Genomic DNA, 24,480 nt, shown 5'->3' with positions numbered 1-24,480 from the left:
ACCTGGACAAGGATAAACCACTGCAGCCTCGAAAAAACTATTCAAATACATATGGCAGGTTTTCCTACTTCTTATTCATGTTTTTTTTGGACCTCCAAGGAGCATCATCTGCTCACTGCACAGAGCCAGGAGCTATGAAACTGGCTGCAGCTTCATTTCCTTTGATACTCTGAATACGAGAAAACATCATTTTAATAATGAAATCCTTATTATTTTGAATCCATGAAATTAAATGAGCTCTGAGCTTACAAACCCACTTTGAGAATTATGTAGTTTTCTCAGTGTTTTGAGGCTTTTTTGGGGGAATGGTGATTAAGACAGTAACCACTGCAAAATTCCTGTGCAGCAGAGTGACTGTGTTGCTCAACTTGGCACTTGGGGAATACCAGGTATTTCACCTCCTGGTGTTCAGTTCAAACAAAGCAGATGGGTAGAGATCCATCCTCACTGCCAGGCTGCTTTAGAGTTGGTGGGGAGGAGGGAGAGGACAGAACAAGCACTGTATAATGTAATGCCATCCTTTTGTTTTCCTCTCCTCCCGCAGTTTAATCTTTGAATCTTCCTCTGGGCTCTGCGCACAGCTCATCATCTTCTTCATTTATAATCAACTTACTGGGCTTCAAATCTCTTGAACCCACTCCTGACCATCATAATGTCACAAGCTCCATCCAATATTGGCTGTCAGCCTCTCTGTGCCAATATTTATTCACAGACAAGGTGAAGTACAATGTGACCAAACCCCAGTCTCTTGGGATTCCTCCTCAGCTCTCTGCTCTTCTTTGTGCTCTGTTGTGGTTGAGACCATCATCTTCATTAGACATGCAGGCAATTTGTGGAACATTTTCAATTCTTCTCTTATTCCACCTACACAGTTGTATCATGCCAAAATACTGTCACTTGTACCACTCCAAAACCATGAAATATTCAGCTGCTCGACAGCTAAAACATATTACAAAAAACTACCCGTTCTCTCAGCCTGCATTTCCATGTCCCACGATTCAAAGACTGCAGAGATCCCCCTGCCCCCTTCACCCCTCCTATTTGACCACTCTTCCATCTTGGTCCTGAAACTCCTTCACCCATGAGGTCTGGATGGTTTCACACCTTCCAAGCTGGAACCTGCTCTGTAGCACTTTCTTTGTTCAACCCAGAAGCAGGAAACCAAGTCAGCATCATTTCCTTATCCACTCAGGGTTACTTTTTCCTGCAATGCCCTTCCTTTTTAGTGTACAACAATCTTCAAACTCCATCTTTTCTGTGATGGCACGCTCTTCACAGACTACTGTTTATATGGTCTTTATGCTTCACTTCTGCACACACATATCCTGATAAAATCATTATTTCCATGATGGCATCTGTCTTAATGTGCAGATCATATCTCTGCTGGAGAGGAATCTGAGTAAATCACTGAAGGAAGCCAGTTCAACCCTGAAAAAGGGTTCACTGTGTGCAACAACGGAAGGAGAGAACATGTGACAGACTCCAGAACTACCTCCAGCTCTCACACAGTTATTCTCAAGTGTTCTGGTGCACTCATCTCCTGACTGGCCTCCAAAGTCTGTATTTTTTAATTCTGTGCATACTTTACTTGTGCATTCAACACAACATATGCAAAACACACTGGAAATAAGTAAACAGAGGAATTCCTTAGGGCCCCTTTCTGTGGTACTCACCAGCCGGTCTCATCAGCTCTCCACCCAAACCCCTGCGAAGGATAAACAGCCTTCAGAGAACAACCAACCACAGGCAACCCAAGTGCATTGCCTACAGTGAGCAAAAAACCCCTCAAAACCATTTCAGGATGAAAGCAGAGCCCAAAATACCTGCACAGTTTTGTATCTAAAATACTTCAAGATACTTCTTTTTAAATCGACTTTTCTTTACGTCACCGTGATTTATACAAAACCCTTCTGAATATTTAGCTTTCTTCTTGCAGAAATGCACTCCCAGGCTTTCTAATTCTTAATGTGAACGCTAAAATACTGTCAAGTTCATGCTGCTTTTCTTCTCACTTGCTTCAGAAGCATTCCAAACCCATGGAACTCGCCAAAGGACTTTCCAGTCATACAGTCTCTACCAGCTTCTGATTCCAGAACTGAAAAGCACTTACGTGCAATTTTGTAACACAATCTTCACCTCTGTGACATTAAATAGAAACTTTACCTCCCAGTTCCCATTTTCACAAATGTTACCTGGTTTACTGTCCTGATGAGGTTTCTCACCCTTCTCCCTTCACCCTCTCTCCTTTCCTGCTCAAGCCCTTTCCCAGGTGATTTTGTGTTTATCACCCCAAGGGAGGGGGTAAAAACTTCCAGCACATCAGAAAAGGGAAACAAACTGGCTCAAGATGCCCCAGAGCCTCCTGAGGAAAATTTGTGTTCCACAGAGATGGTCTCACCAGCTCAGAGCTCAGCCCAGTCACCCTGAACAAGAGCCTCTGACAGCACCAGGAGGAGAAAGTCTGAACTGTGCAGAAAGTGGGAAAGGGGAGAAAGTGTCCTGGAAACGGAAAAGTGGCCTGTTCCCATTCCTTGGCCTCTCCTGGCTCTAGGCAGAGACATCTCCTAGCTGCATAGATCTCCATCCCCAAGGCTCTGTGAGCACTGCCTGGGGTGTTCTGCTCAGTGTCACCCTCTGTGGCTTCAACTGTTCCATTCTGTGAACCTTTGACCTGCCCTTCCTTTGGATATTTCTTCCCTTGACTCCTTCTTGTCTCCCTTCACTTCTGCTGGAATATTTCCTCCCCTGAGGTGTGCCAAAGCCTTAATCACCTGTTTGCATGGCCCTGCTCTGGCAGAAACTCCCAGCAAGGGGGAGGAACAACAAAAGCTTTTTTGTTTATTTGCTCGTTGGTTGTTTTCTTTTTTTCCTAAACATTTTCTTCCCTCCTCTGCTCCTCCCTCCCCACAACAAAATTAGTAGCTGTGCTCAGAAGGCCAACATATAAACCCTAACAACTTTTTCAGCTTTGTTCTCCAAGTCATCCCTTCATATGAGCTTCAAAAGCCTGAACATTTTAAACAAGTTTTTTCCATTCCCTATAAGCAGGTGCCTCCTGTAACAGGCTCTGGGTTTCTGACTGCTCAACATTTTCACTGGTGTCTCAGGTAAGGCAGAGATGCCAACTCCACAATATTCTCTTTTGCCATGGATCAGCACTTCCTTTAATTGAGAAACTTTTGCTTTGGACAATCAATATATATTAGGCTCAATGTAATAATCTCCAGTTTATCACTGGAGGAAGCAAGCACAGATTCCACATCCTCATGCTGATAAGGTCTTTGTATTGTCTACCCCACCTTCCTGCCATGCCCTCTGCTCTCCAGTTTCTAAAAAATTTAAATTAGAAAACAAAAAAAGTGATACAAGGAGTCGAGACAGCAGCAGAAGCAGGTGACTGATGTGGCCAGTCTTGCTTCCTCTTCCACACTTCTTTCTCCCTTCATTTTGCCCTCACCCATTCCTTGCCTTTTGTCTGCTTGCCTTACTGCAAATGAGTGTAAAATAATCATCCTGTAAATGTGTTTGGTGTGCAGCAGAGTCTGCTGATGCAGGGATTCAGATATGGACTGTTCTGTTCCAACTACAAAGCAAGAACTGAGTCACAAAGGCCGCTCTTCTCCACTTCCTCACACTGCCAAGAAGGAAGTCAGGCCACTTCAAGCTGCTCTGATGTTAATAATTTGACAGCTATCCCTTCCTCTGGCATTTACCCAACTCAATTTAATTCCAGAGTTTGGAGCCTCACTGAGGATTGCTGTCCCCATGCAAGAATGCAGAATGGTGGCAGGGATTTGCATAGGAAGATTTCCATGTAACACACAAACTCTAATCAAATCCATCTGTGGAGGCACCACGATCCCCGTGTGCTCCTCTGCAAAGCTTCTCAGATTGTTTCTTGGCTGGACACCACGGTATATCCACCAAAAGAGCTGATTTTCCCCCTTTTCCACAGCTCATACATATTTCACTCTTAAGAATTGAGAGTTCTATCATAGTCCAAGATCTTTCCTCAGTCAGTGCTTAGTTTGTCAAACACGATGCACATCTTTCTATCAACTTTATCTTGCTTGACAGTATTTCAGCAAATTAAAAAGATACGGATCTACCTAATTCAGAGATTCTGAATTTTGCTGTACAGTCAGTATTCCTTCTTTTTTATTCCAAAGACACATCCACAGGTTGCATCACTTTATTAGATGTACCTGTTTCAAGGTTTAATTATTAATTCAGTTTGTAAATTGACTGATGCAGTGCCCAGGCTGCACGAGCTCCTGAGCGTTCCCTCCTATGTGCAGTCCCACCTCAATGCTTCTCTCCTAGAAATATCCTGGGGTGAGTCACAATTTACTTGTGGAAAATAAAATATACAACCCCTTGCAGAACCGATGAATTAAGATTACTGACCTAAGAATGACAGAATCTATTTCATAATTATGCTGGCCTGAATCAGAACCAGTGGCAGTTCTCAGGGCATAAAGAAGTTCAAAGTACTTCTGTGGATTTATTTTTTTAATTATTTAAAACCTGCTTTTTTTGTGAGAAGACCAGAAGTCCTCTTTAGGATTATGAAAGTAACAGTAACTGAAGCTGTTCGGAACTGAACAGCATCTTTGTTTTCACAGACATCCAAATCTGAACCTAAAAGTACTGGAATGGCTGAAGAGATTCAATTGCAAACACTGCATTTCCAGGAAGCTGAGAACACGTATTTCATCTCCATATGAATAGTAACTGAGTATTTTCCTAGAGAATTCTCTGTCCCAAACAGAACTGAGGTATCTTAAAAGGCCCAGGTTGCACATTCACTGGGCTTTGGAGGTACAGAATGGCTTTATCAGAGGGTACACAGAGAGGGAAAGGGAACCCCTGAACACAGATGAACAGACTCCTGTATTTAACAAAGCTCTTACAGCCAACCCTTTAAGATGCACGGAATAAACTCTACTGGTCTGACAAACACTTCTTTTTAGGTTACTGTAAATCTGTATACTGACCATACACACTGTGTATTCCAACATCAGAATGCTACAGGTGAAATCCTGGCTCCGTGGAAGTAAAAGTTTTCCCAATGGCTTCAGTTTGCTGCAGAGGAATTTCACCTTATAACTCTTCAGAGCACAGTGCAGCACCATCTCCCAGAGCCATCGTGCTCCTGGGTGCATAAAACCACCTGAACTGGGAAGAACTGCTACGATGAGCTTTGTTGCAAGGCTGGAATTATTTGCTGATTAAGCTAATATGCCTAAAAAACTCTTTCAGGCAGCTGAGTGCCAAGAAACACATTTGCCCTGAAACCATCAAGATTAGTTACAACCTTAAAGGCCTTTGAAACGAGACAAGTTTCTCTTTTGCCCAGCACCTGTCGACACCCGCGGGCCACCTTACTGCGCTGGAAAAACCGAAACTCCGCCGGTGCCAGTTCAACTGACACGAGCTGCTGTTCTAAGCTCCTGAACCTGCTGGGCTGACACAGCTGACAGGCAACACACACAGCCAGGCTCTTCAGAGGCTGCAGGAATGAGCTCAGAGCAGAGCTTGGTGTGCGGCACGTCGCACTCGCCGGCGTGGGAGTTGCTGAGGAACGTCGCGCATCCCGACACATCCAGCTCGGATGGAACCCCCCCAGGGCCAATAAACAGCATTTGCTCAAATACAGAACTGCAGTGCAACCACCTGGAGGAAGCCCAGAGCATTTACCTGCAGAACTTCCATAGCTGTTCCTAATCTTGTCACAACAACTCTCACAGAACGTGTTGAGTTGGAAGGGGCCCATCAGGATCATCAAGTCCAACTCTTAGACCTGCACAGGATACCCCAACTTCCCTGAGGAACCTGTTACAGTTCTCAATCAAGAGCTGCTCAGTTATCCTATGGGTGATAAACCTTTTCCTGATATCCAATCTAAACCTCCCCCAACTCAGCTCCAGCCGTGCCCTGAGTCCTGTCACTGCTCACAAGAGTGGAGAGATCGGTATCTGCCCCTCCACTTCCCCACACGAGGACACTGAAGACCCCAGTGAGGAATTAAGACCTACATTATCAGATTCAGAACTGGCTACAGGAAAGGTAAAAAAAAAATTCTGATTATCTGTTCAACTGAATAGTCACTCAGGAACCTTATATCACATGAGGAATTTGTAGATAACTCTAACACTACTACTGTTTCCTTGAAGACTTTTCATTATATCAAATCCTAAACTGTTTATGTTGCAAAAGACCTTCAAGATCATAGAGTCCAACCATTAACCCAGCACTAAACCATGTCCTCAAGAGCCAGATCTACCTGGCTTTTAAATCCCTCCAGGGATGGTGACTCCACCACTGCCCTGGGCAACCTCTTCCACTGCTCGACAACCCTCTCAGCAAAGTAATTTTTTCCAATATCCAACCCAAACTTTCCCTGGTGACACTTGTGGCCATTTCATCTTTCCTATCACTTATTACTTGGGAGAAGGAGTACTGAGAATGAGTACAAAGTCTGAGATGCACGACAGGAAGAGATCTGCTACCAAAAAAGAGATACTAACCATGGTGGAGCAGTGGAAGCAGAACATAAATCAGGCTGACGACTGACACCGAGTTTAAACCAGAGTGACTTCCTAACCCAAGTAACGCAGCTCAAGGCAACGGATGCCACAGGTTCTTGTCTTGGGGTTTTTTATATATAAAAGTAACATTTAAAGCAAATAAAATACAGCTCAATTGTTGCAGCTTTCTGACCCGAACAGCGCGAAAGAGGCGCAAGACACAAATGCTGCAAGGGGCACGGTTTGCATATGACGTGCTCCAACCAGTGCCCAGGGAAGACAGAAACCCAGGCTCCCTGTGCAATCCACAGCTGGAAGTGCCCATGCAAATCCTCAAAGCAACCAGCTCCTCCAGACAAACCAGTGCATCAGATGTGTCAGGATCAAGGCTAATGGGAGGAAGTACACCCTGATGTGCCCGGGCTTGCAGGCTCCTTTTTCAGTGTACTATGGTAAACCCAGAGAAGGACTTGGACAGGAAGACAGAAAGATACTTGTATTTAAAAAAAAAAAAAAAGTTAATACAGTAGAGGACAGGATTTTCTACAATTAGCATAAACAAATTTGACTGCTTCAAGTATATTCAAAACTGAGACTGACTTCAGTATATAACTCAAAACCTGGAATGTGTCCTGTCTGAAGAATAAATTATGGCATTTTTTAAAATCAGGTTAAAGACGTTACAAGAGCTGCTGAACAAAGTGAAATGGTTGGGCAGCTCTGTGAGTGTCTCCATTACAGCACTTTGGATTTCTCTTTTCTGACTTGAGGTCCTTAGGGATTCGACAGAAGCCTAAACATTAAACAACCAGGAAACTCATGACCCATTTCCCAGTTTAAAATTTAGAAACTACAATTTAAAAAATATTTAAAAAAACCCACACAAGATTTTTACCCTTTACTTCCTTTCCCTTTCTTGCAGGCCACCACAATTCCTGAAAACAGCCTGATCAAAGCATTAAAATCCATTCAGTCCCCAACAAGGCTGTTCTGAAGTCAGAAGTGAAAGCAAAACATCTGAGACATGTGGCCAGCTGCTCTTCTGTCAATGCAGCTTCAAAACTTGAAAGACAAATCAAACACACAGGTTTTCAGCATTCCTACAAGATGTTGTTAACGCTGAAAATTCCCGGTAGCAATTTCTCAAATGGAAATCTTTGGAATATTATGTGCAATAATTACTCATCACGAAAACGAGTCGGGCTTGTTTCACTTAATGCTTGCCCAGCAACACTCCAATTGTTGGTTTGTTTTCATAACCCAGTTTATTTTTCGTGTCCTCCTCTAAAATATTTTATGCATACCGATATTTTAAACTATGGATTAGAGAAGACATCTCTGTCTCAGCCTAAGCATGAGAGCAAACAGCAGTGAATCAATCAGGCTTGCAGTTGAATTAGAAGTCTTATCTAGAATGAAAACATTTCTGTAGGCATCTTATAAATACCATTAAGTGCAAGAAGTGCACATTATGACAAAAACAAATTACACCCAAGCTCCACCCTGACATTAAAGAATTTATGGAAGCCAAGACAGCCACCCACAAAGACACAAATATCCAGTATCAGCACTAAGCCCATCCACCAGCCCAGGCTGGGACTGGGAGTTTCACGTCCCTGTGTACGACCCTCAAGAAGTCAATTTTATCTTTTTTTTTTTTTTTCAGTAAGTTTCAAGATAAAAAAATACTTACACAAAAAATTCTTTAATCAATGATAAATAATTACACAAAAAAACTGCTTAAGGTTTACTGTTTTGTCATGTGCCAACTGCCCAAAAACTGCTGTCAGTTAAAAGAGATGAAAACCCTAATTCACATATACAATCATTAGGGAATAAAAGACATTAATTCTGTTTTTTTTTTTTTTAATTTCCTTAAATTTAGGAACAAACTCTGAAGTCACACCCCAGTTTTAATTCACTTTTACTTAACAGTTATTTAGGCAATCTCCCTTTATTTCCTGGAAGCTTCAGTAAATAGGAAATGAAAAACAACTCAGTGAAAAGTCATTTACATTTTCTTTGTCGCAAGAGTTGAAAAATTGCCCTGAACCTTTTGCAATGCTCCTGACCTGCCCATTACACAGGATGGGGAAAGCAACTCTAGAACTGAGAGAGAAGCTCCTATAAATAAATTAATTAATAAATTTTGGGCTCATTAATTAAAAGTCAGTTCTGTAGCCCTTTCTGAACCACCAGCACCCACAATCCGAGGGACTGGGAGGGACTGGCAGCCTCTAATTGTACAAACCAAAAGCACCCCCAGATCCTACTGTTTTCATTCCTTCTAATTGAACACTTCCCAGTATAAAAAAATGATTTTTTGGCATCCATTTTCTTACCTGTACAACTGACGACTGCAAAGCTGGGGGGGGGAAAGCAATAAATATTAATATTAGTGGAGTTTGTTTGATCCAAGTGTTTTCATTTCCTCCCCCCCCACATGAAATGCTAAATACTGTGAGCTGTGCAAACCTTCAGATAATTTTAAAAAAAAAAGTCAAAGGAAAAACCTTTTTTTCAAAAAGAACCTCTCCATATCCATTTGAACTTTACATTCAAAGAAAATCAATGTAGCACATTCATAAAGCACTGATTTCCTGAATTCCAGATCCAAGCTGTTCCTACACATACCCTGGAACCCAGTTTGGCTTTTGAAAATACATTTGTTTTCCAGCACTGGCTGATAACTGAAATTACCTGCTAGCTACAGATTAAACAGAAAAAATTCAAATGTGACTGAAAAATATTAGCTCATTTTCAATGTTACAGTAGATTATCCTAAAAAAAAATCAGATTATCCCACTTCTATGTACTAAAACCCAAAAAAACCCCAAGTATTAAAAAAAAAAAGAGTTTATGGCAACTTTGCAGATTAATTACAAACAACAGCAGAAGCTGCATCATAACAACTCAAGGCCACTGTAATAGCACAGACCACACTTTCAGGCCTTTCGAGATGAGAAAGTTAAAGAAGGAAAAAGGTGCTTTTTCAACATGTGGTAGCAGCTCTTAATGGGTAAATGGTGAAGCCTGACAGCTTTAGCACATCAGACAGGGACCAAAGGTACTACAGACCCTGCAGAAAGGAGCAGGAGCCTGAAGCCTGGAGTATTGGCTGTTCCAAATGGGGAAGAAATCGAAGCCAAAAATAAAAAACAACGTGGGATCACCGAAAATAAATGGACAAGAGAGGTAAAACCATCTCCGTGGAAGCATCTGGAACTGCTCTGAGCAGGGCAAGGCTTCATTTATCGTAAGCAGAGATACGGACAGTGAATCAATTGAAATGCAGAATGTGACTTTTGGATCTAGGAACAAGTAAATTATGGATGCAGGGACAGAACAGGCTCACTGGGAGGTGTCCCTGGACCACAGTGACCCCCAGGTCTGCAAGGCCAGTCAGTACATTGAGAGAGGGAGCAGAGACAGAGGGGAAAGGGAGTCAAAGCCACCTCAGAAATGTGACTTCCCGCAGCAGAGCAAGGGGCTCAGCAGAGGTAGAACAGCCTCCAGTACCACCCTGTGAGACCCAGGGTCCAGCACACCCAGCTGTCACACAGCCTGGGCTGTGGGACCACATCTGGCACGTCCTTTGCTGTAAATCTTTGTTTAAAAAATCATACAATACACCAGGTTAAAAAATAACATTTATACTGGTTACAAACCTCTTGGTGGATTTGTTTAAGCCCCTCCAGTGATTCTTCACTGAAATAGTACGTTACAGATCTGTAAAAGGAGACAGAGTTTTTAATGCAGGTTTCCTAATCATGCTGTAAATAATTTCTCTTCCATGACATCACACTGCACTTTCAAACAAAAAACCAGTCATTTGTTCCAAATTATGCTCCACAAAACCATGCAATATCTAATCTTAAATAGTTGAGCAAGCATAACAAAAGAAGCTCTTTCCTTATCATGTAGCAAACTCATTCCTAAAGGACTACATAAAATTAGCATCACTTCCCAATAACATTATAATCAGTAACACCTCAATAATATTTCTCAGCTCAGTGGTATTTTTGGACACCAACACTTCTGTGACTTTTCCATCTATTTCATGTATTTCCTACTACTTAAAAAAATGCTCTGCATCTTCTTCTTGAACTTTTTGAAAAGGGAACTCCTTAAAATTAACCATTAACCCAGATTCTTTTTACAGACACTAATGGCAAACGAATGTGTGTGTATATATATATATATATATATATATATAATCATATACATGGACCAGAAATCCAGCAGCAACAATTACATCAGTCCAACTCAACGAGCTGCTTGAGGAGGTATTTCTCTAACACTGAGGAAGATTTCTCTTACACTGAAGACAAAACGCTGTCCCCTCACCAGGAGGGCCCCTACCTATGGGGAAAGGGGATTAATCCATATTTAAGTGATCACTTTGAATTCTCCAAGTAATGCAACAAGTGTTCTCCCTTTCCTGATGATGAATTTTAAGACTCAAGTTTAAACCACCACCAAATAAAACGTGAAGGCTCGGCATCCCTGACAAAAATCAAACAAAAACTCAATGGAAAAGCAGTTCAGTGAGATGGAGATTTCCATAATTACACTCAGGAAGCTTTCAATAGACCAGACATGAAAGGAAAATTTATAGTCAAGATAATCTTGCATTAATACCTATTATTCTCTTGTGCCAGTTTACACAGAGCATGGGTGATCTCAGCACAGGCAAGGATTGCCCCATGGCGTGTGTGCAGATCTGAGCCCACTGATAAAGGCAGAAGTCTTGGCAAAACTGAAAGAGATTAGATAATTAATTTTTTTTTTTAAACAAAGCATAGTAACAGATCACAGTTCTAACAGTAATCATGTCTGCCTAGAAATAAAATGGGGAAAGCGTTTCTGGAAAGTCAAGTATCCTGGCTACTTTATGAAAAACGAGTTTTAATAAAGTAAATTCTGACAATTCTTTGTACTCCCAACTTTTTACCTCCCTGGCTGGAGTAAATGAAGTAACATCACTGCTGGGCACTGGGCTGGCTGAGGAGCAAAGGAAGTGGGGCTTGTACTGCCATGGAATTTGACTTCCACGTAAACTGCCACATTGCTAGTCCAGGACAGGGAGCCCAGGCAAGCTCTGTCACTGCAGATCCACTGGGGACCAGCTACTGTCCTCCAGCCACATTCAAATGCAGCCAGCACATCCTCAGGATCTGGAATGGGCTGAGGAAACCATGCTAAGAAACATCTGATTACACACACAGAGAAAGGAATTCTGCTGCAGATGTCAGACTGGACAAGACAAAACAGATCCCCCCATCCTCTACAACATCAAAGCCTTACTGTCAGCAGAACCTGGGAATTTGAGGAGTAGCTGCTGGAGTTGTTCCCACACAACTGCACCCATTTCTGCACCACTGACCCAGCAGGGTCCAGTGCAGGAACTGAAGCCCAAACCCCAGATAAAAACAACCTGCCAGTATTTGAGAATTTTGACACAAAATCTGCAAACTGGAGAAGCCATGGGTGTCCCTACACGGCACGAAGCTGCAGGGGGGAATGTTAATTTTTACTGAGCCACGGTGCATGTTTAAATCTGCACCCATTTGTGCTACCCAGGCTGGCTGTGCCCCACAGTGCAGGACCCAGCTGGTTGGTACCTACCCACGTTCGCCATGTACTCGGGGGCCCGGGGGGTGATGTTGTGCAGGGCTTTGGTTGAAAGCTCTCGAATGACACTGAGGATGTAAGAAAGAATTTTAGGACTTGGGGGCATTGGCAACTCAGTAGAAGTAACATCAGGAAGAGACTTCTGTCCACAGGGAAAAAAAAAAAGACCCCCAAATATTGAAAATTACAGTATCCTCTGTCCATCCTGGGTTTCCTCCCTCCGAAACAGCCAACAAACCCAAAGAGCATCCATTGCAGCCAGCCCAGAGCCAGCCTTGAGCAACAGGAATAAAGCTTGTTGCTCAAAGAGACAAACACCAGCAGGGCTGGTGGAACCCCAGGGCCTGTTCTGTGCACTGGCAGGGCCACTGCAGTAAACTGTGATTATTTCTCATGATGCAAACTGGGCTCAGCGCTGATACAATCTCATTTGTGTGATAGGCACACATTTCAACCTTCCTGAACACTGAATGTGACTAAGCACCATCTCTATGCATGAAATCTGCTTTAATTAGGATAATTGCATGGTGACAGTGTTTACCCCTCACACACACTATAGAACATATAAATGGGTTTTATTAATCTATTAACAGATTGAGGTCATGGCCAAGAGACAAATTCATAAACCTGTTTAAGTGACAGTGTGCTCAGGAGGCAGAGATTATATCACCTACTACTTGCCCAGTTTCCTTCAGTCAAATGTTATTGCAAACTCTGGTGTAAAATTTCCAAAAATAGCCTAGAAAAATGTAATATGCAGAACAGTCAATTCCTGGATATTAATAATTAGACTTCATGAACTTACCTATCCCAGTGGTTAATCTTCATATTAACTAAATGATCAATCATTGGCTGTGTATATTCAGGAAAGCCAGCAATATACACACTGAAAAAGAAATGCACATTTAGATATAGAAATACAGGCCAGAGAGAGACAGCACAGAATCAGCATCTGTGTGCATTTTAACACAATCTGCTCCAAAGATTTAAATCCTCCAGTTCCAAAGCAATCCAAAAAAAAAATTACTTAAATGTGCCTTCTCCTAAATGAGATGCAGCTGAGTAATGCAGTGGCAAATATTTTACAACTGAAAATTTGTAAAACTTTCAGTCTTTATAAAAACTACTTTACATACACTGAGCTTGACAGCAATGAAAAGCAAAAATAAACATTCAGTTCCCTTTGTTACATTCTAGAAAATCAAGATGTGTGTGTTAACTTGTGCAATTATTCCAGCTACAGGACACGGGAAAGGCAAGTTGTAAAAATGTGCTACATCTTCATAAATACAATGGTCCAAAATGGAATGTGGGTTTTCAACCTGTCCCTTCTAAAAATCAAACACACACCACAAAAAAAAGTCCATTGTGACAAAAACTGTTAAAGATGCAAAGTCGAGACCTACAGGAACACCAGCATTAATTATCTCAGGAGCCTGCAGTTACCTCACTTGCAGCCACACTTGCTTTCCAATCTTCAGAAGCATCAACTATTGAAAGCCAAGGTCAACACAAGTTAAATGAAATGTTTTCTCAGTACATCTGATGAGTGTTAAATCACCTTGGGAAGCCCAACAATCAGCAGAACGTGTTTGTGTCAAAAGGGCACAAAGGAACAGCACTAAGGACACATGGATTATCTTAATTTTACCTTTTCCTATCTTTTGAGTGATTAACTTTGCAACTATAACTGTTCCATTGATGTACATGTGTGTAATCAGAAGTAAAGCAAAGAGAAATTCCAAATGCTGTGGCATGTTCCCATACTGGTATCTGTGGAATTCATCAGAGGAGTGGGAATCCTTAAATCCACAGGACAGACCTTGGTCACTTGAGCCAATAGAGGACAAAGAAACAACACCTACTGAGCCCTAGATTAACAATTCCACTCCCCAAAAGTCAGGAGAACATAACCACCCTACAAAATTATAAAAGAGAGAAAAGAAAAACTGCTTTGTCAATTCTGAATGTTTTCAATTTTCTTCTAGTACAATAAGAAGCCCGAGTTTCAAAAATCACATGGATTCCACAGGGATCTCAGGCATGTGCAGTACCAAGCCCCTGCATTTCCCCATCCCAGCTCTGTGGGTGGGAGCTCTGGGGAAGGTGTAGGAGGAGGGTGGGGACCCCAGAAGAACTGACAGTCGGTAAAAGGTGAAGGCATGTACAGACTGAAGGGACTGTGCACAAAAGGGACGACGTGGAGGTGGACAGATTAACAACACAAATAGTCCAGGAGAAGATGGAGGGTTCCAGGGCAATTATCTTAAACAACTCCTCGGTGGAAGTCACAAAATTGGTGGTGGAGCCTGCACCATCATGTCCCTGTCTGCTGTTTCTGTTCCCCAGGGATATCATCTGCTCCAGCCTTTCTGACCTGTTTGGCTTCTGAGCAATCCCATGGGGTGATTTACCTGACCTGTCTCCAGAAGGTCTGAATCACCTGCCGTGGGTGCTGGTCTGAGCCGTGGCTCTGCATGAAGCTGGACTCCAGGCCAGACTCTGTCTGGAACAACTCAGGTTGGAACCAGCCCTTGGTCTTCGTCATCATCTCCGAGGAAGTGCAATGTTCTGTTCATCCCAGCTCGGCTCTGAACTCCCCTGACTTCAGCACCACTGCACTCCCAGAGCTGACATCACCCTCTGAGATGAGCCCCTGCTTTATAACCCCCCACCCCACCCTGGGCACTTCCCATTCACTCTTTGCAGACTCTGGACTGCCGAGATCCGTTTGGTTTTTCAAACATTACTGCACTGAGCTGATCAGGAGAAACACCAGCACTCAACTTACAGGTCTGTGCACACACCACAAACTCAACCCCCTCATCTTCCCCACCCTTGACAGTTTTGGGACACCTGCAAGTAAGGCTCCTTGGCTCCTTCCTCCCTGTAGTCAAGGAAACCATGGCCATGTTTTCACTATGTTTTGCACACGATAATCAGTTGGATGTAGAAATAAAATCCCAATTCTGATTTACTCAAAACCATCAGTATTAAACATAATGTTCCATGAGGTGAGGCAACCAGACAAATATTTCATTATGTACAAAAGGTCTCTCATCTTTAAGAGAACTAATACTTGGAAACTCACCTTATAGTGAGGTAACAGTTAACTCTGTTCCCAACAGCAAAATAATCAGCTGCAGTGAGAATGTCGATGCCATGGGGAAAAGTGCCCTACAAACAAAATATTATTTTTAAGTGTAAAAATACTTTCCAAACAGGCAACATTATTGAAAACAAATTTCCTGCTACTCTCCCAAGCACTGAAAAAAAAACACAATTTAATTTATAGTAAAATCACTAGTAGCAAAGACATAAAGGATATTGAATATATAAACAGCAAAATACCTCGCTTTGCTTGTGAGTCAATGATAAACAGCCCAAGTAAAAGGCAGCAGACAGTAACCTATGCCACAGCTCCTTCACACCTTCCAGTCATACCCAAACATGTACTTGGTGAATGCATGACTATGTATGTACCCAGAGAATGATTCCTCTGGAAGGAGGTTCAGGTAAACAGAAACACGTTTCCAGTCTATGTGAAGGCACAAGGATCTGCTGCCAGTTTTATGAAGTATAAAATTAGAGATTTAGGCAGCCAGAAATGCATCCCATGAAGGATGCTTACACGTACGTTTTATGACTGATTAATGAACTAAAATTTTGGGGTTGGTTTGGTTTCAAGGAGAAAACTGTTTCCCAGAAAAGCCTGAAAGAGTGAATCCTACTTCTGCCATCACTGCTCAAAAGCCAGCCTGTTTCTAGAGGATAAATTATCTTCCTAAATATGAGATTTCCACTTAGAAATTTGAATTTTTGTATATATAAGGAATACAATTCAGATATCCAGCATTACACAGCACAGCTGTGTTTTGGGAAAGCAGAGGCAGCAAAGCATCCACGAGACATAATGAAGCAAAATGGGAAAGAGCCAACCAACAGACACTCTGCTGGATTCCAGGAGGGAAACTCCAGGAGTATTTAAGGAATGAGGCTCTGTGGAAGTACAGGTTGGGGATGTGCTGCAGGTTTGTTTGTTTACAGCTCACTCACCCCTTCCACATTAGGACACAGCCATGCAAAACCAGTGGAAAGTATCTCTCCATCTGAGCCCCAGCCACTGGAGCAGTTTATCCTGCAGGCAGTGGGAGCTGCCAGGGGCTCTGGAGATCTCGGGCTGGGAAGCATAATGCCAGGGATCCCAAAAAAAACCCCAGCAAAGCAGGCTGGAATCTGACTGAACCATGGCTTATCCAAGGGACACCCTGATAACTCAAAGGTGAAATGAATGCTCTGTCCAAAAACCTCATGGAACACTGAATAGGGACAAAAAGGTACAAGAGAAACAACTCCTTATGATTTAAACCAAACAGCAAGGCATGCAATGGAATATGTAAGGATGCACACTACATAAGGAAAATCAGAGCCAAATAATTCCAGCTGTAGCTGCCAGGTGGACCTTGCTGTTTGGTCCTCAGCTGAGAGTGTGACAGTTCAGTGCCATCTCACCACAGGTCAGGGTGCCACTGTGCCTGCTGGTGAGAGCAGCATTCCTGACTCCCAGGTCAGGAGTACAGAGGGCATGGCCAGGGAGAGAGCCTGGCCCCACAGGAACAGCCAACAGCTTCCATTCTGTCAGAACACTTAAAACTTCTCCAAAAGGAAGGTTGGTATTATTACAAGCAGGTGCATTTCTCACTATTTGTGCTTTAAAAAGTTCTCCACAGTTTCCAAAGCTTCCATTTACACACGGTGTAAGTTACAATGGCTTCTTCTTCTGTGGCCATAAGCGAGCTCCAGATTTGGGGCATGTGGAATTACAAAGGTGAAGCAGGCAGGAACCAGGGAGTAAGTGAGGGCAGCCTTCTTCTCCACCTATTTATTATCAGCATTGTTACCTCAGGTGGAAAATATGTTCTAGCTCCTTCTAATTCAGAGAAAAGAGTGTCTCTTTTAACACAACTGCATCCGGGGAGAGAACTCCAGAGGGTGGATCTGCTCATTAAGAAACCATTTTCGTAGGCACCAAGGCATGGTTCAACTTCTGAACCTCTGCAGGAACCAGCAGGAGACTGACAGAGTCCTTTATGCCATGAAAACTTTATGCCATGTGTCACTGCTAATGTGACAATATAGAAGCTGAAATCCTGTGTGTTCTACCAACACCAAGACATCTGATTTGTGGGTCAGAGCAGAGCCCATAAGGAACATTGCTGGCTGTAAAACCAACATGGACTATACTCCTCTAATTAAGAAATAAAACACTCCACAAAATGTTTGCTGCATGGAAGCACTTTAAAGCTGCAGCACCCAGGAGCCCTCCCTCACCTGGAGCTGGAGTCAGGCTAAGGTGTTATTTACCTCACATGGTGGAACCAGGCTGAGCTGCTCTGTGATGCCCAACCTCTCCAGGGCAGGAACTACAGACCCAGGGAAGAGTCACACTGGCTTCTGCTTATCACACACCTACCTGGGTCAGGTCACCAGAAGTCCCTACCCTCTTCCAGGGTCTTCTTGGTAAAAAAAATTGCTCACATGACCTGCTCTGTCACTAACTGAACCATTCCCCCCTCCCTTCTCTTCCTCTCTAAGTTGTATGTTCAGCTTTATTAATTCCTGATGAGAAACCAGGAAATCCAAATCTTTACCCTACTTGCTTCTCCCAGGTTGAAAAATCAAAGTTGTCTGAGCATTTTAACCACTTAAATGTTGCTAAGTCACACCAGAACCTACCACAATACCTTTTTTCAAAGCACTTGGGTACCTTCTGAAGTACCAGGTTTCTCAAAATATCTGTGCAGTACAACAGGGAAACCCAAAAATTGAGTTGAAGACTCTCAAGCCTCATAAACTGCGGTACCACCAACCACAGCAATGACTGTACAGCACACTTCAGTTGTTCTATTTCTAGTGAAAACGAGGAAGTCAATGAAACAAAACAAACCCCCCAAAGAAACCCCAAAACCAAACAAACAACACTACACTTTTCCTGCTTTAAGAGCACTGCAGTCTGCAGTCACAAATGCTGGTACTGCTTTTCGGAAGGACTCAAAATTACCAGAGAGCTCCGTTTCTTCTGAAACTGGAATACTAAAATCAAACTCGCATCTCAGAAAAATATTCCACCAGAACCTGCTGCTCGTGATGAAAACAATGATTTTGTGACATTCTTTTACTCAATTTTTCCAAAGCCACGGTGTCTAATTTTGATTTCAGGTACTCCACGTTTACAGTGAGCTCCGAGGCACAAATGAATGAAGATGCAGGGAAGTCACCGTACCTGTCTCCCAACATTCTCCTGGAAGGCAGCCTAAGGAACAGAGAACAAACACACCAAAACGAGTCAGGTTTGCTTTCTGATAAACACCAGATGATGAATTCAAAACACACAACAATATAAATGACCCATGGCTTTTCTGTTTTAAATAATGTAAACTCTGTCAGTAGAACAAGCCCGCGGGGCTTTTCTTGTTTCTGCATCTCCTCGTTCGGGTGCTCCCAAAGCTGGAGGTTTAAGAATGCAGGTTTATTAAACCAGTCACACCCACACAAGTGCTTTGGAGTAGTGACACAAGGCTTCGCCCTGGGATTGAAAGTCAGTGCCTGTAGACAACAGAAATTGAGACAGCTCACTCTTGTCTGGCTTCAACATCACTGGTTGAGAGTGGGCAAAGTTTGGTTCTTTGTCAGTGGAATCTTCAGGCAAAAAACAGTGAGACTGCAACACTTATCTGCATGGTACATGTCTGAAAGCACCCTGAACTTTTATTCACCTATGTTTCTTGTGTTTTGCACTAAATTAACTCAAGTTCTTGCAAAATGCAACAAAACCAACGTAATCTGTACTTGTATGGTACACAGAATAAAACCTAATTAATTCCCTACTCCCTACTTGAATTTTCTCCCTCTCTCAAAAAACCACTCATCGTTTTTCATTCCTTAAAAGGCTGTAATTCTAAGCATTAATAATAACTTCTGTAAGTTTTAACTCTTTTCAGAGAGGGGAGATCACAGTTCCCGGACATTTCTCCGAGGAACCATCACTCTCTGCACACACAGCTCTCAAGTGATGGACAGCAACTGTCAATTGATATTTAACAGGCAGGGGGGAAATCCCAATCCTTGCTGAAATGCCACAAGAATTTGGACAGACAGAGCTTCTGTATTTCCTTCATAAAGACAGCACCCATGTGTTAATCCACCTGTGGAAACAACAGGTTCAGCCTGCTCCCCAAGGCACCGCACTGTGCAGGTGGAGCCAGGGCTGCACCCGCCGGGATGGAGCCAGAGCCTCTCGGAGCCTTCCTGGGGTGATCCTGCTCGTTCCCTGCAGACCTGCCCAGGCAGGTTCGGCTCCTGCTCACGGCATCTCCAGCTCAGGACACGTAGCACAGGTTGGGGAGCCCACCCACCTCCCCTCTGCCAGCAGTGCCCCCGGGCGCTCCGGCTTTGGATCGCCTTGGGCATCGCATCCAGCGCCTCCGGAGCAGGAGCTGGGAATGCAGAGATGCCCTGGCTCTGCTCTTTGCTGAATGATGGGGCCCAGCCTTTCCCCTCCTCACCTCACTCCCAGCACAAGCTCCCAGTCAGGATTTGCCAGGACATCATTTCAAGTCACTCTGCATCATTTATTTCTTCCTACTTCCACATCAGCTTTAGGTCCCGTTTTATCCTGTTGAGACCCTCAATATATTTTTGAGGATATGTGCTATATTTTATGCTATATTTAACGTTATTGAGACCCTCAACATATTACTGAGGACATATCCTGTATTTTATACTATACTTTATGCTGTTGAGACCCTTTTTACTCAGCACAGGGACATTTCAGTGAAGATGACACTCTCCACCCTATCCAAGGGATGTCAGTTTAATCACCGCATTACAATTCCTTTCAAAAAGGTGCTGCTCAGACAGGTGCCTAAATGATACACAATCTGTAACGCCTTTTTTTCTTTCAAAATCATAGCCAAGCAACATAAATCTGCTGCAAACCAGCGGAAGTTTCGTCCTACTTACAAAAATAAATCCACAGCCCTGGGACTGAAATATCCTGTGGTAAAATAACTGGAAAAAGATGTATAGGGGCCTATAGAAGATGTCACAGCAAACCAGCCATTGCACAGAAAGCTCATTTAATGTTCACAGAATTCCCTCCATATTCCTTTAGCACTTTTTTATCATTTCACAGAAGACTTTTCTTTGTAATACTTAGGAGATCTTCAGTAACTGAAAATGTTACTAATTCAGTCACACTTTCAAACGACTTCAAATTCCTAAAGGATGCCAAATAGTTCAACTGCTTTGTAAGAATAATTTTTCATTTTTTATACAATCCCCTTCTAGAGATGGAAAAACTGGATACAAAGATATTAATTACAAGATGCCATGAGATCAGAACCAAGGTGACAGACTTAGTCTGGTAACCTGAACACTCTGCACAAAAATTGAAAAAATATCACAACATTAAATATATTTAGTTTAAAAATAGATAATTTAAAAACTATCAGCCAATCAAGAGGGGAAAAAAAACCTCCTCTTTTTGAGATGGCAGAGCTGAATGGAGTCCAATTCAACATCACTTATTCATCTGATTATTCCTTATACTGATTATTCATGAAAGAGTTGCACAAGCCAGCCCAGAATGCTCGTGGAGCTTCAAAAGCACAGTCTTGTTCTATTCTCTTTAACCTCAGGGTTCAAAATGTCTCTGTTCTCTATTTTGTTTTACTGGTGCTCTGCATTAGAATATATTCCATATTGTAATAGATGGAAAATCTAGAAAAACATGTTGTTTATTTAAATAGGTGTTTTACTCTAGGAATGATTGGAAATATTTAGGACTCCCAGGTATTTTTCTTCTAAATTGTAGGAATGTCTGGTAAACACAAAATATACCTTTGCCTTTCTAAAATAAAAGGTTTTGGAACCTTCATAACTATCCATCAAACAGCAATTGCAAATTTTGACCAGCTCTAAATCAGAAAGTACTTGGGCTACAGCAGAAGAGGAAAGTGAGGAGAAAATATGCTGGGTTTTATCCTCACTAGAAATACAGATACAAAGGCTGCACTAAGTTCACAGATTTAGTGAAAGGGGCTGGTTTAGCACCACAGTTCATGGGCAAAATAATGGGTTATGTTTAAGTGTAGAAACATATTGAAGATCACACAGGACAATCAGATCAAGCTGCTAAAGGTAAGCAGTACACCTGCAGTGGCAATTGTGTTGTGAAGATTTCTATTTATACATGACCCCTGATTCCAAGGGAAGTTTCCATATAAAAAATAACTCACTTTTCACCACCTGTGCTCCCTAAAGTTCTCAGGAAAGCAAATCCCTCTTAGGAATTGATTTGAATGAAGTGACTTACGTTAGCCAAAACCAGCAAATTCTACCTAAATTTAGGAGTTGAAGTTTAGGAGAAGCAGCATTGCTGACATTCATTTTTTGTACAGATGTGAAGAATATGCTCTCTGAGTGCTCAGCAACCTCCAGCCCCTTGGCTTGCTTTGGCTCCAGAGCCTCCAGACCCCTGAGCTGTGCTTGCACAACCACTGACTCACTTCCCCAGCAATTAATCTGCAGCTTCATTCAGCAGCTTCACCTCTCCAGCAGAGGTGTGGCCAGGAAAAATAAGGATGCTATCCAGGTATCCCTGAGAAACCCTTCTTGTGCTATAAATGTATTAGCTTTCAAAATTTCAGGCAAAAAATCAGACAGACCTGTTAATGGACACATTGAAAAGAATGCCTTTTTTTTTTTTTTTTAAACACATTCACAGGGACATTTATTGTCAGGAACAGACACCTGGTGCTTTGACAGACACTGCTTGGGCCTGGTTTGAGATCATGCAGTCATAGGGTGGGGTTTTTTACATTTGCATAAGATAATTTGGTTTTTCTGTTAAGACAACTCATACTTCTTACCTCTTTTTTTTTTTTTTTTAAAGAAAGCAAGTTCAATATGTACAAGACACAGACTTAAATTCTCAAAAATAATGTGCCCATTCTTTCTTCTTCTTCTCAAATTCTGTGACTATAGAATTCTGTAATTCTCCATCCTCCCCTCCTCTTAGGAAAATTCTTCCCAATCCTCATCAGCATAAATATTTTCTGCAGAAAGTTTTCACAGAACGTAATTTGGTGTCAGTGCTATCAACCACATAACAAATCTGCCTAATGGATTTATCACTCCCTTTTAAAAATTCCCTGTCCTATGGAAAGACTTTTATACAATAAGTGAAAATATGTTTGAAGGAGAGACATTATTCTAGAAATTACCATGATCAGAGTTACAGCTGATGCACAGTCAGAAAAGTGTTGCCTCATAAAATTCACCAGCTTGGTGACCTGCAAACGAGCCAATGTCTGTGTTTCATGTAGGACCCTTTTGTCTGTGATATTGTGACTACAAAATGCTAAACAGCCCTTTCTTAGATACTTTATCTTAACCACCATGACAAGAAGACAGTAGATTGTTAACTGTGGCCATAAATCAAGATGTGCATCTGTGGATATTCAAATTAAAATCTAAATTCACACAGTACTTCGAAGGGTTTCAAAAAGCACTCTTTTTTGCTCACAGCTTCTCTGCTGTAGCTCTACACAGTCAAGTCTAGGAATTCTAAAATTAAATGAAAACAAACAAAAACTAACAGAGCCAGGTAAGTTGAAATGTGGTAACTTACAGAAGCAGCTCTTCTGCAATTAACGTCACGATCAAATACTGCAGCAATCACCAATGCACTGAGGAAATAAAACACTGAGAGTTAGTACTGAGTATATGAGGAGAAATGTGCAATGCCATTATTTCAACATTCAGCCTTCCAAGCAGAACAGGCAGCACGTCCTCTAAGGAGATTATTATTTAGAAATACCAGGCTAAACTAAAATCTGAGCTGAAATAACCCCGTTCTTCCTTGTTTCTCCTGTCTGCTGGGGACTTTCCACAGCACAAATGGACAACGGCCATCCCACTGGATCAAGGAATATGTGAATATCTTTAACTGCACAGAGAGGTTTTCTGGTTTAAATACGGCAGGAGTTTAAAACCCGGGCATAAAGACCACCTCTAATGTGAGACTCAGACGGTGCAATTTCAAATTAAAACTTGGAAAAACAGTTTCTCAATAGCCAAATATACAGCAAGTCTTGGGTAAGGCTGAAACACAAGGCAAAGTTAAGCAATGGAAACCTGCAGCTTTCTCCACAAGAACAGTCACATCCTGTGAGGAACAAAAATCAGACAACAATATGCAAATCCGCCTCAAAAGTGACCTGCAAGACAAACTGCAAAGCTGTTTTTTTGTTTTTTTTTTTAAAGGGTGACCTGCAGACACAGAAGAATGATTGTGCAGAACGATTTCTTCATGCATGAAGTCTGGTGACCCTGCACAGGGTGATTCTCCTGCCTCAAAAGAACTGCTGTTCAAAGATGTGCTACACAAGAGAGGGAGAATATATCCCAGGACAGGCAGTCTACAGCTTTAGAAATCCACCTCCAGCATTCAATTAACTTCAGCAACAAATAAACATCACTTCAGGAGAATCATTTAAGCAGAAAATTATTCCTTTCAAACCCTGAAACTCTTCATTACATTATTTATTGACTCCAGGCAAAACCGGAAATAAATACTGGCTGAAAAGTAAATTCAAGATAGCTTTGCTTCAGCATAAGGATATTAATTACACTGATAATATCAAGCTTGCCTGGGTAGTGGCTATCAGTTCCCTACAGTGATGAATACTGTGTTGTTCAAATTCCCTGAAATGCACAGTCAGCTTGGCCTCTGTAATTTCAGTTTATCTCCATTAAGGAAAACAAGAGACAGAAAGGCAGAATGAAATGAAAACAAACCCCAATAAATTGTTCTAAAGACAGTTAATGCCTTCTTATTGCTACTTGCACGAGCAATTCCCCTCTCTGCACAAAGACAAGAGGAAAGAGGAGGTCATCCAAACAACAGCTACTGGAAGAGCAAACGTTCAGGAAATATTCCATCAGGAAGCAGCACACATGGCTCAGTGCTGAAAAACTGCTGGGTCAGATACATCGCCTTCATACCACGTTTGCTAATTCTCTGGCACCCAGAGAGACTTAAAAATTATTTTAAAAGGACATTTAAAGAAGTATATGGTTAATATGACATGACTAGCTCCCATAAACCTTTTAATTTGAGAACACTCAAAACTATGGAACTGGATGAAAATGATCCTGGAAAGCAAAAAGAAGCAAATTTCTGCCTAACATTTCCCATTACATGGACCATAAGCTAAAGCAGTATTTTGTCAGTTATGCAGTTATTTCAATG

At 42.1% G+C, this 24,480-nt stretch overlaps 1 protein-coding gene across 1 annotated transcript in view; it reads right to left on the bottom strand.

Annotated features, from left to right (window-relative positions):
- TBCD (tubulin folding cofactor D) overlaps positions 1–24,480 on the bottom strand; it is a 119,868-nt gene that overhangs the window by 41,071 nt on the left and 54,317 nt on the right. The window contains exons 15-23 of the mRNA XM_027886074.1: positions 22,858–22,915; positions 18,448–18,477; positions 15,256–15,341; positions 12,970–13,050; positions 12,159–12,232; positions 11,172–11,289; positions 10,199–10,259; positions 8,873–8,895; positions 1,674–1,705 (exon numbers count right to left, since the gene is read on the bottom strand). Coding sequence (XP_027741875.1) covers positions 1,674–1,705; positions 8,873–8,895; positions 10,199–10,259; positions 11,172–11,289; positions 12,159–12,232; positions 12,970–13,050; positions 15,256–15,341; positions 18,448–18,477; positions 22,858–22,915 — 563 coding nt within the window. The remainder of the gene's footprint in view (positions 1–1,673; positions 1,706–8,872; positions 8,896–10,198; positions 10,260–11,171; positions 11,290–12,158; positions 12,233–12,969; positions 13,051–15,255; positions 15,342–18,447; positions 18,478–22,857; positions 22,916–24,480) is intronic.

This window comes from Empidonax traillii, unplaced genomic scaffold (genome assembly GCF_003031625.1).
Source record: "Empidonax traillii isolate 1590-97213 ecotype Southwest subspecies unplaced genomic scaffold, ASM303162v1 scaffold177:size1754471, whole genome shotgun sequence".
NCBI classification, from domain to species: domain Eukaryota; kingdom Metazoa; phylum Chordata; class Aves; order Passeriformes; family Tyrannidae; genus Empidonax; species Empidonax traillii.
This window is presented reverse-complemented; position numbering and strand designations above follow the sequence as displayed.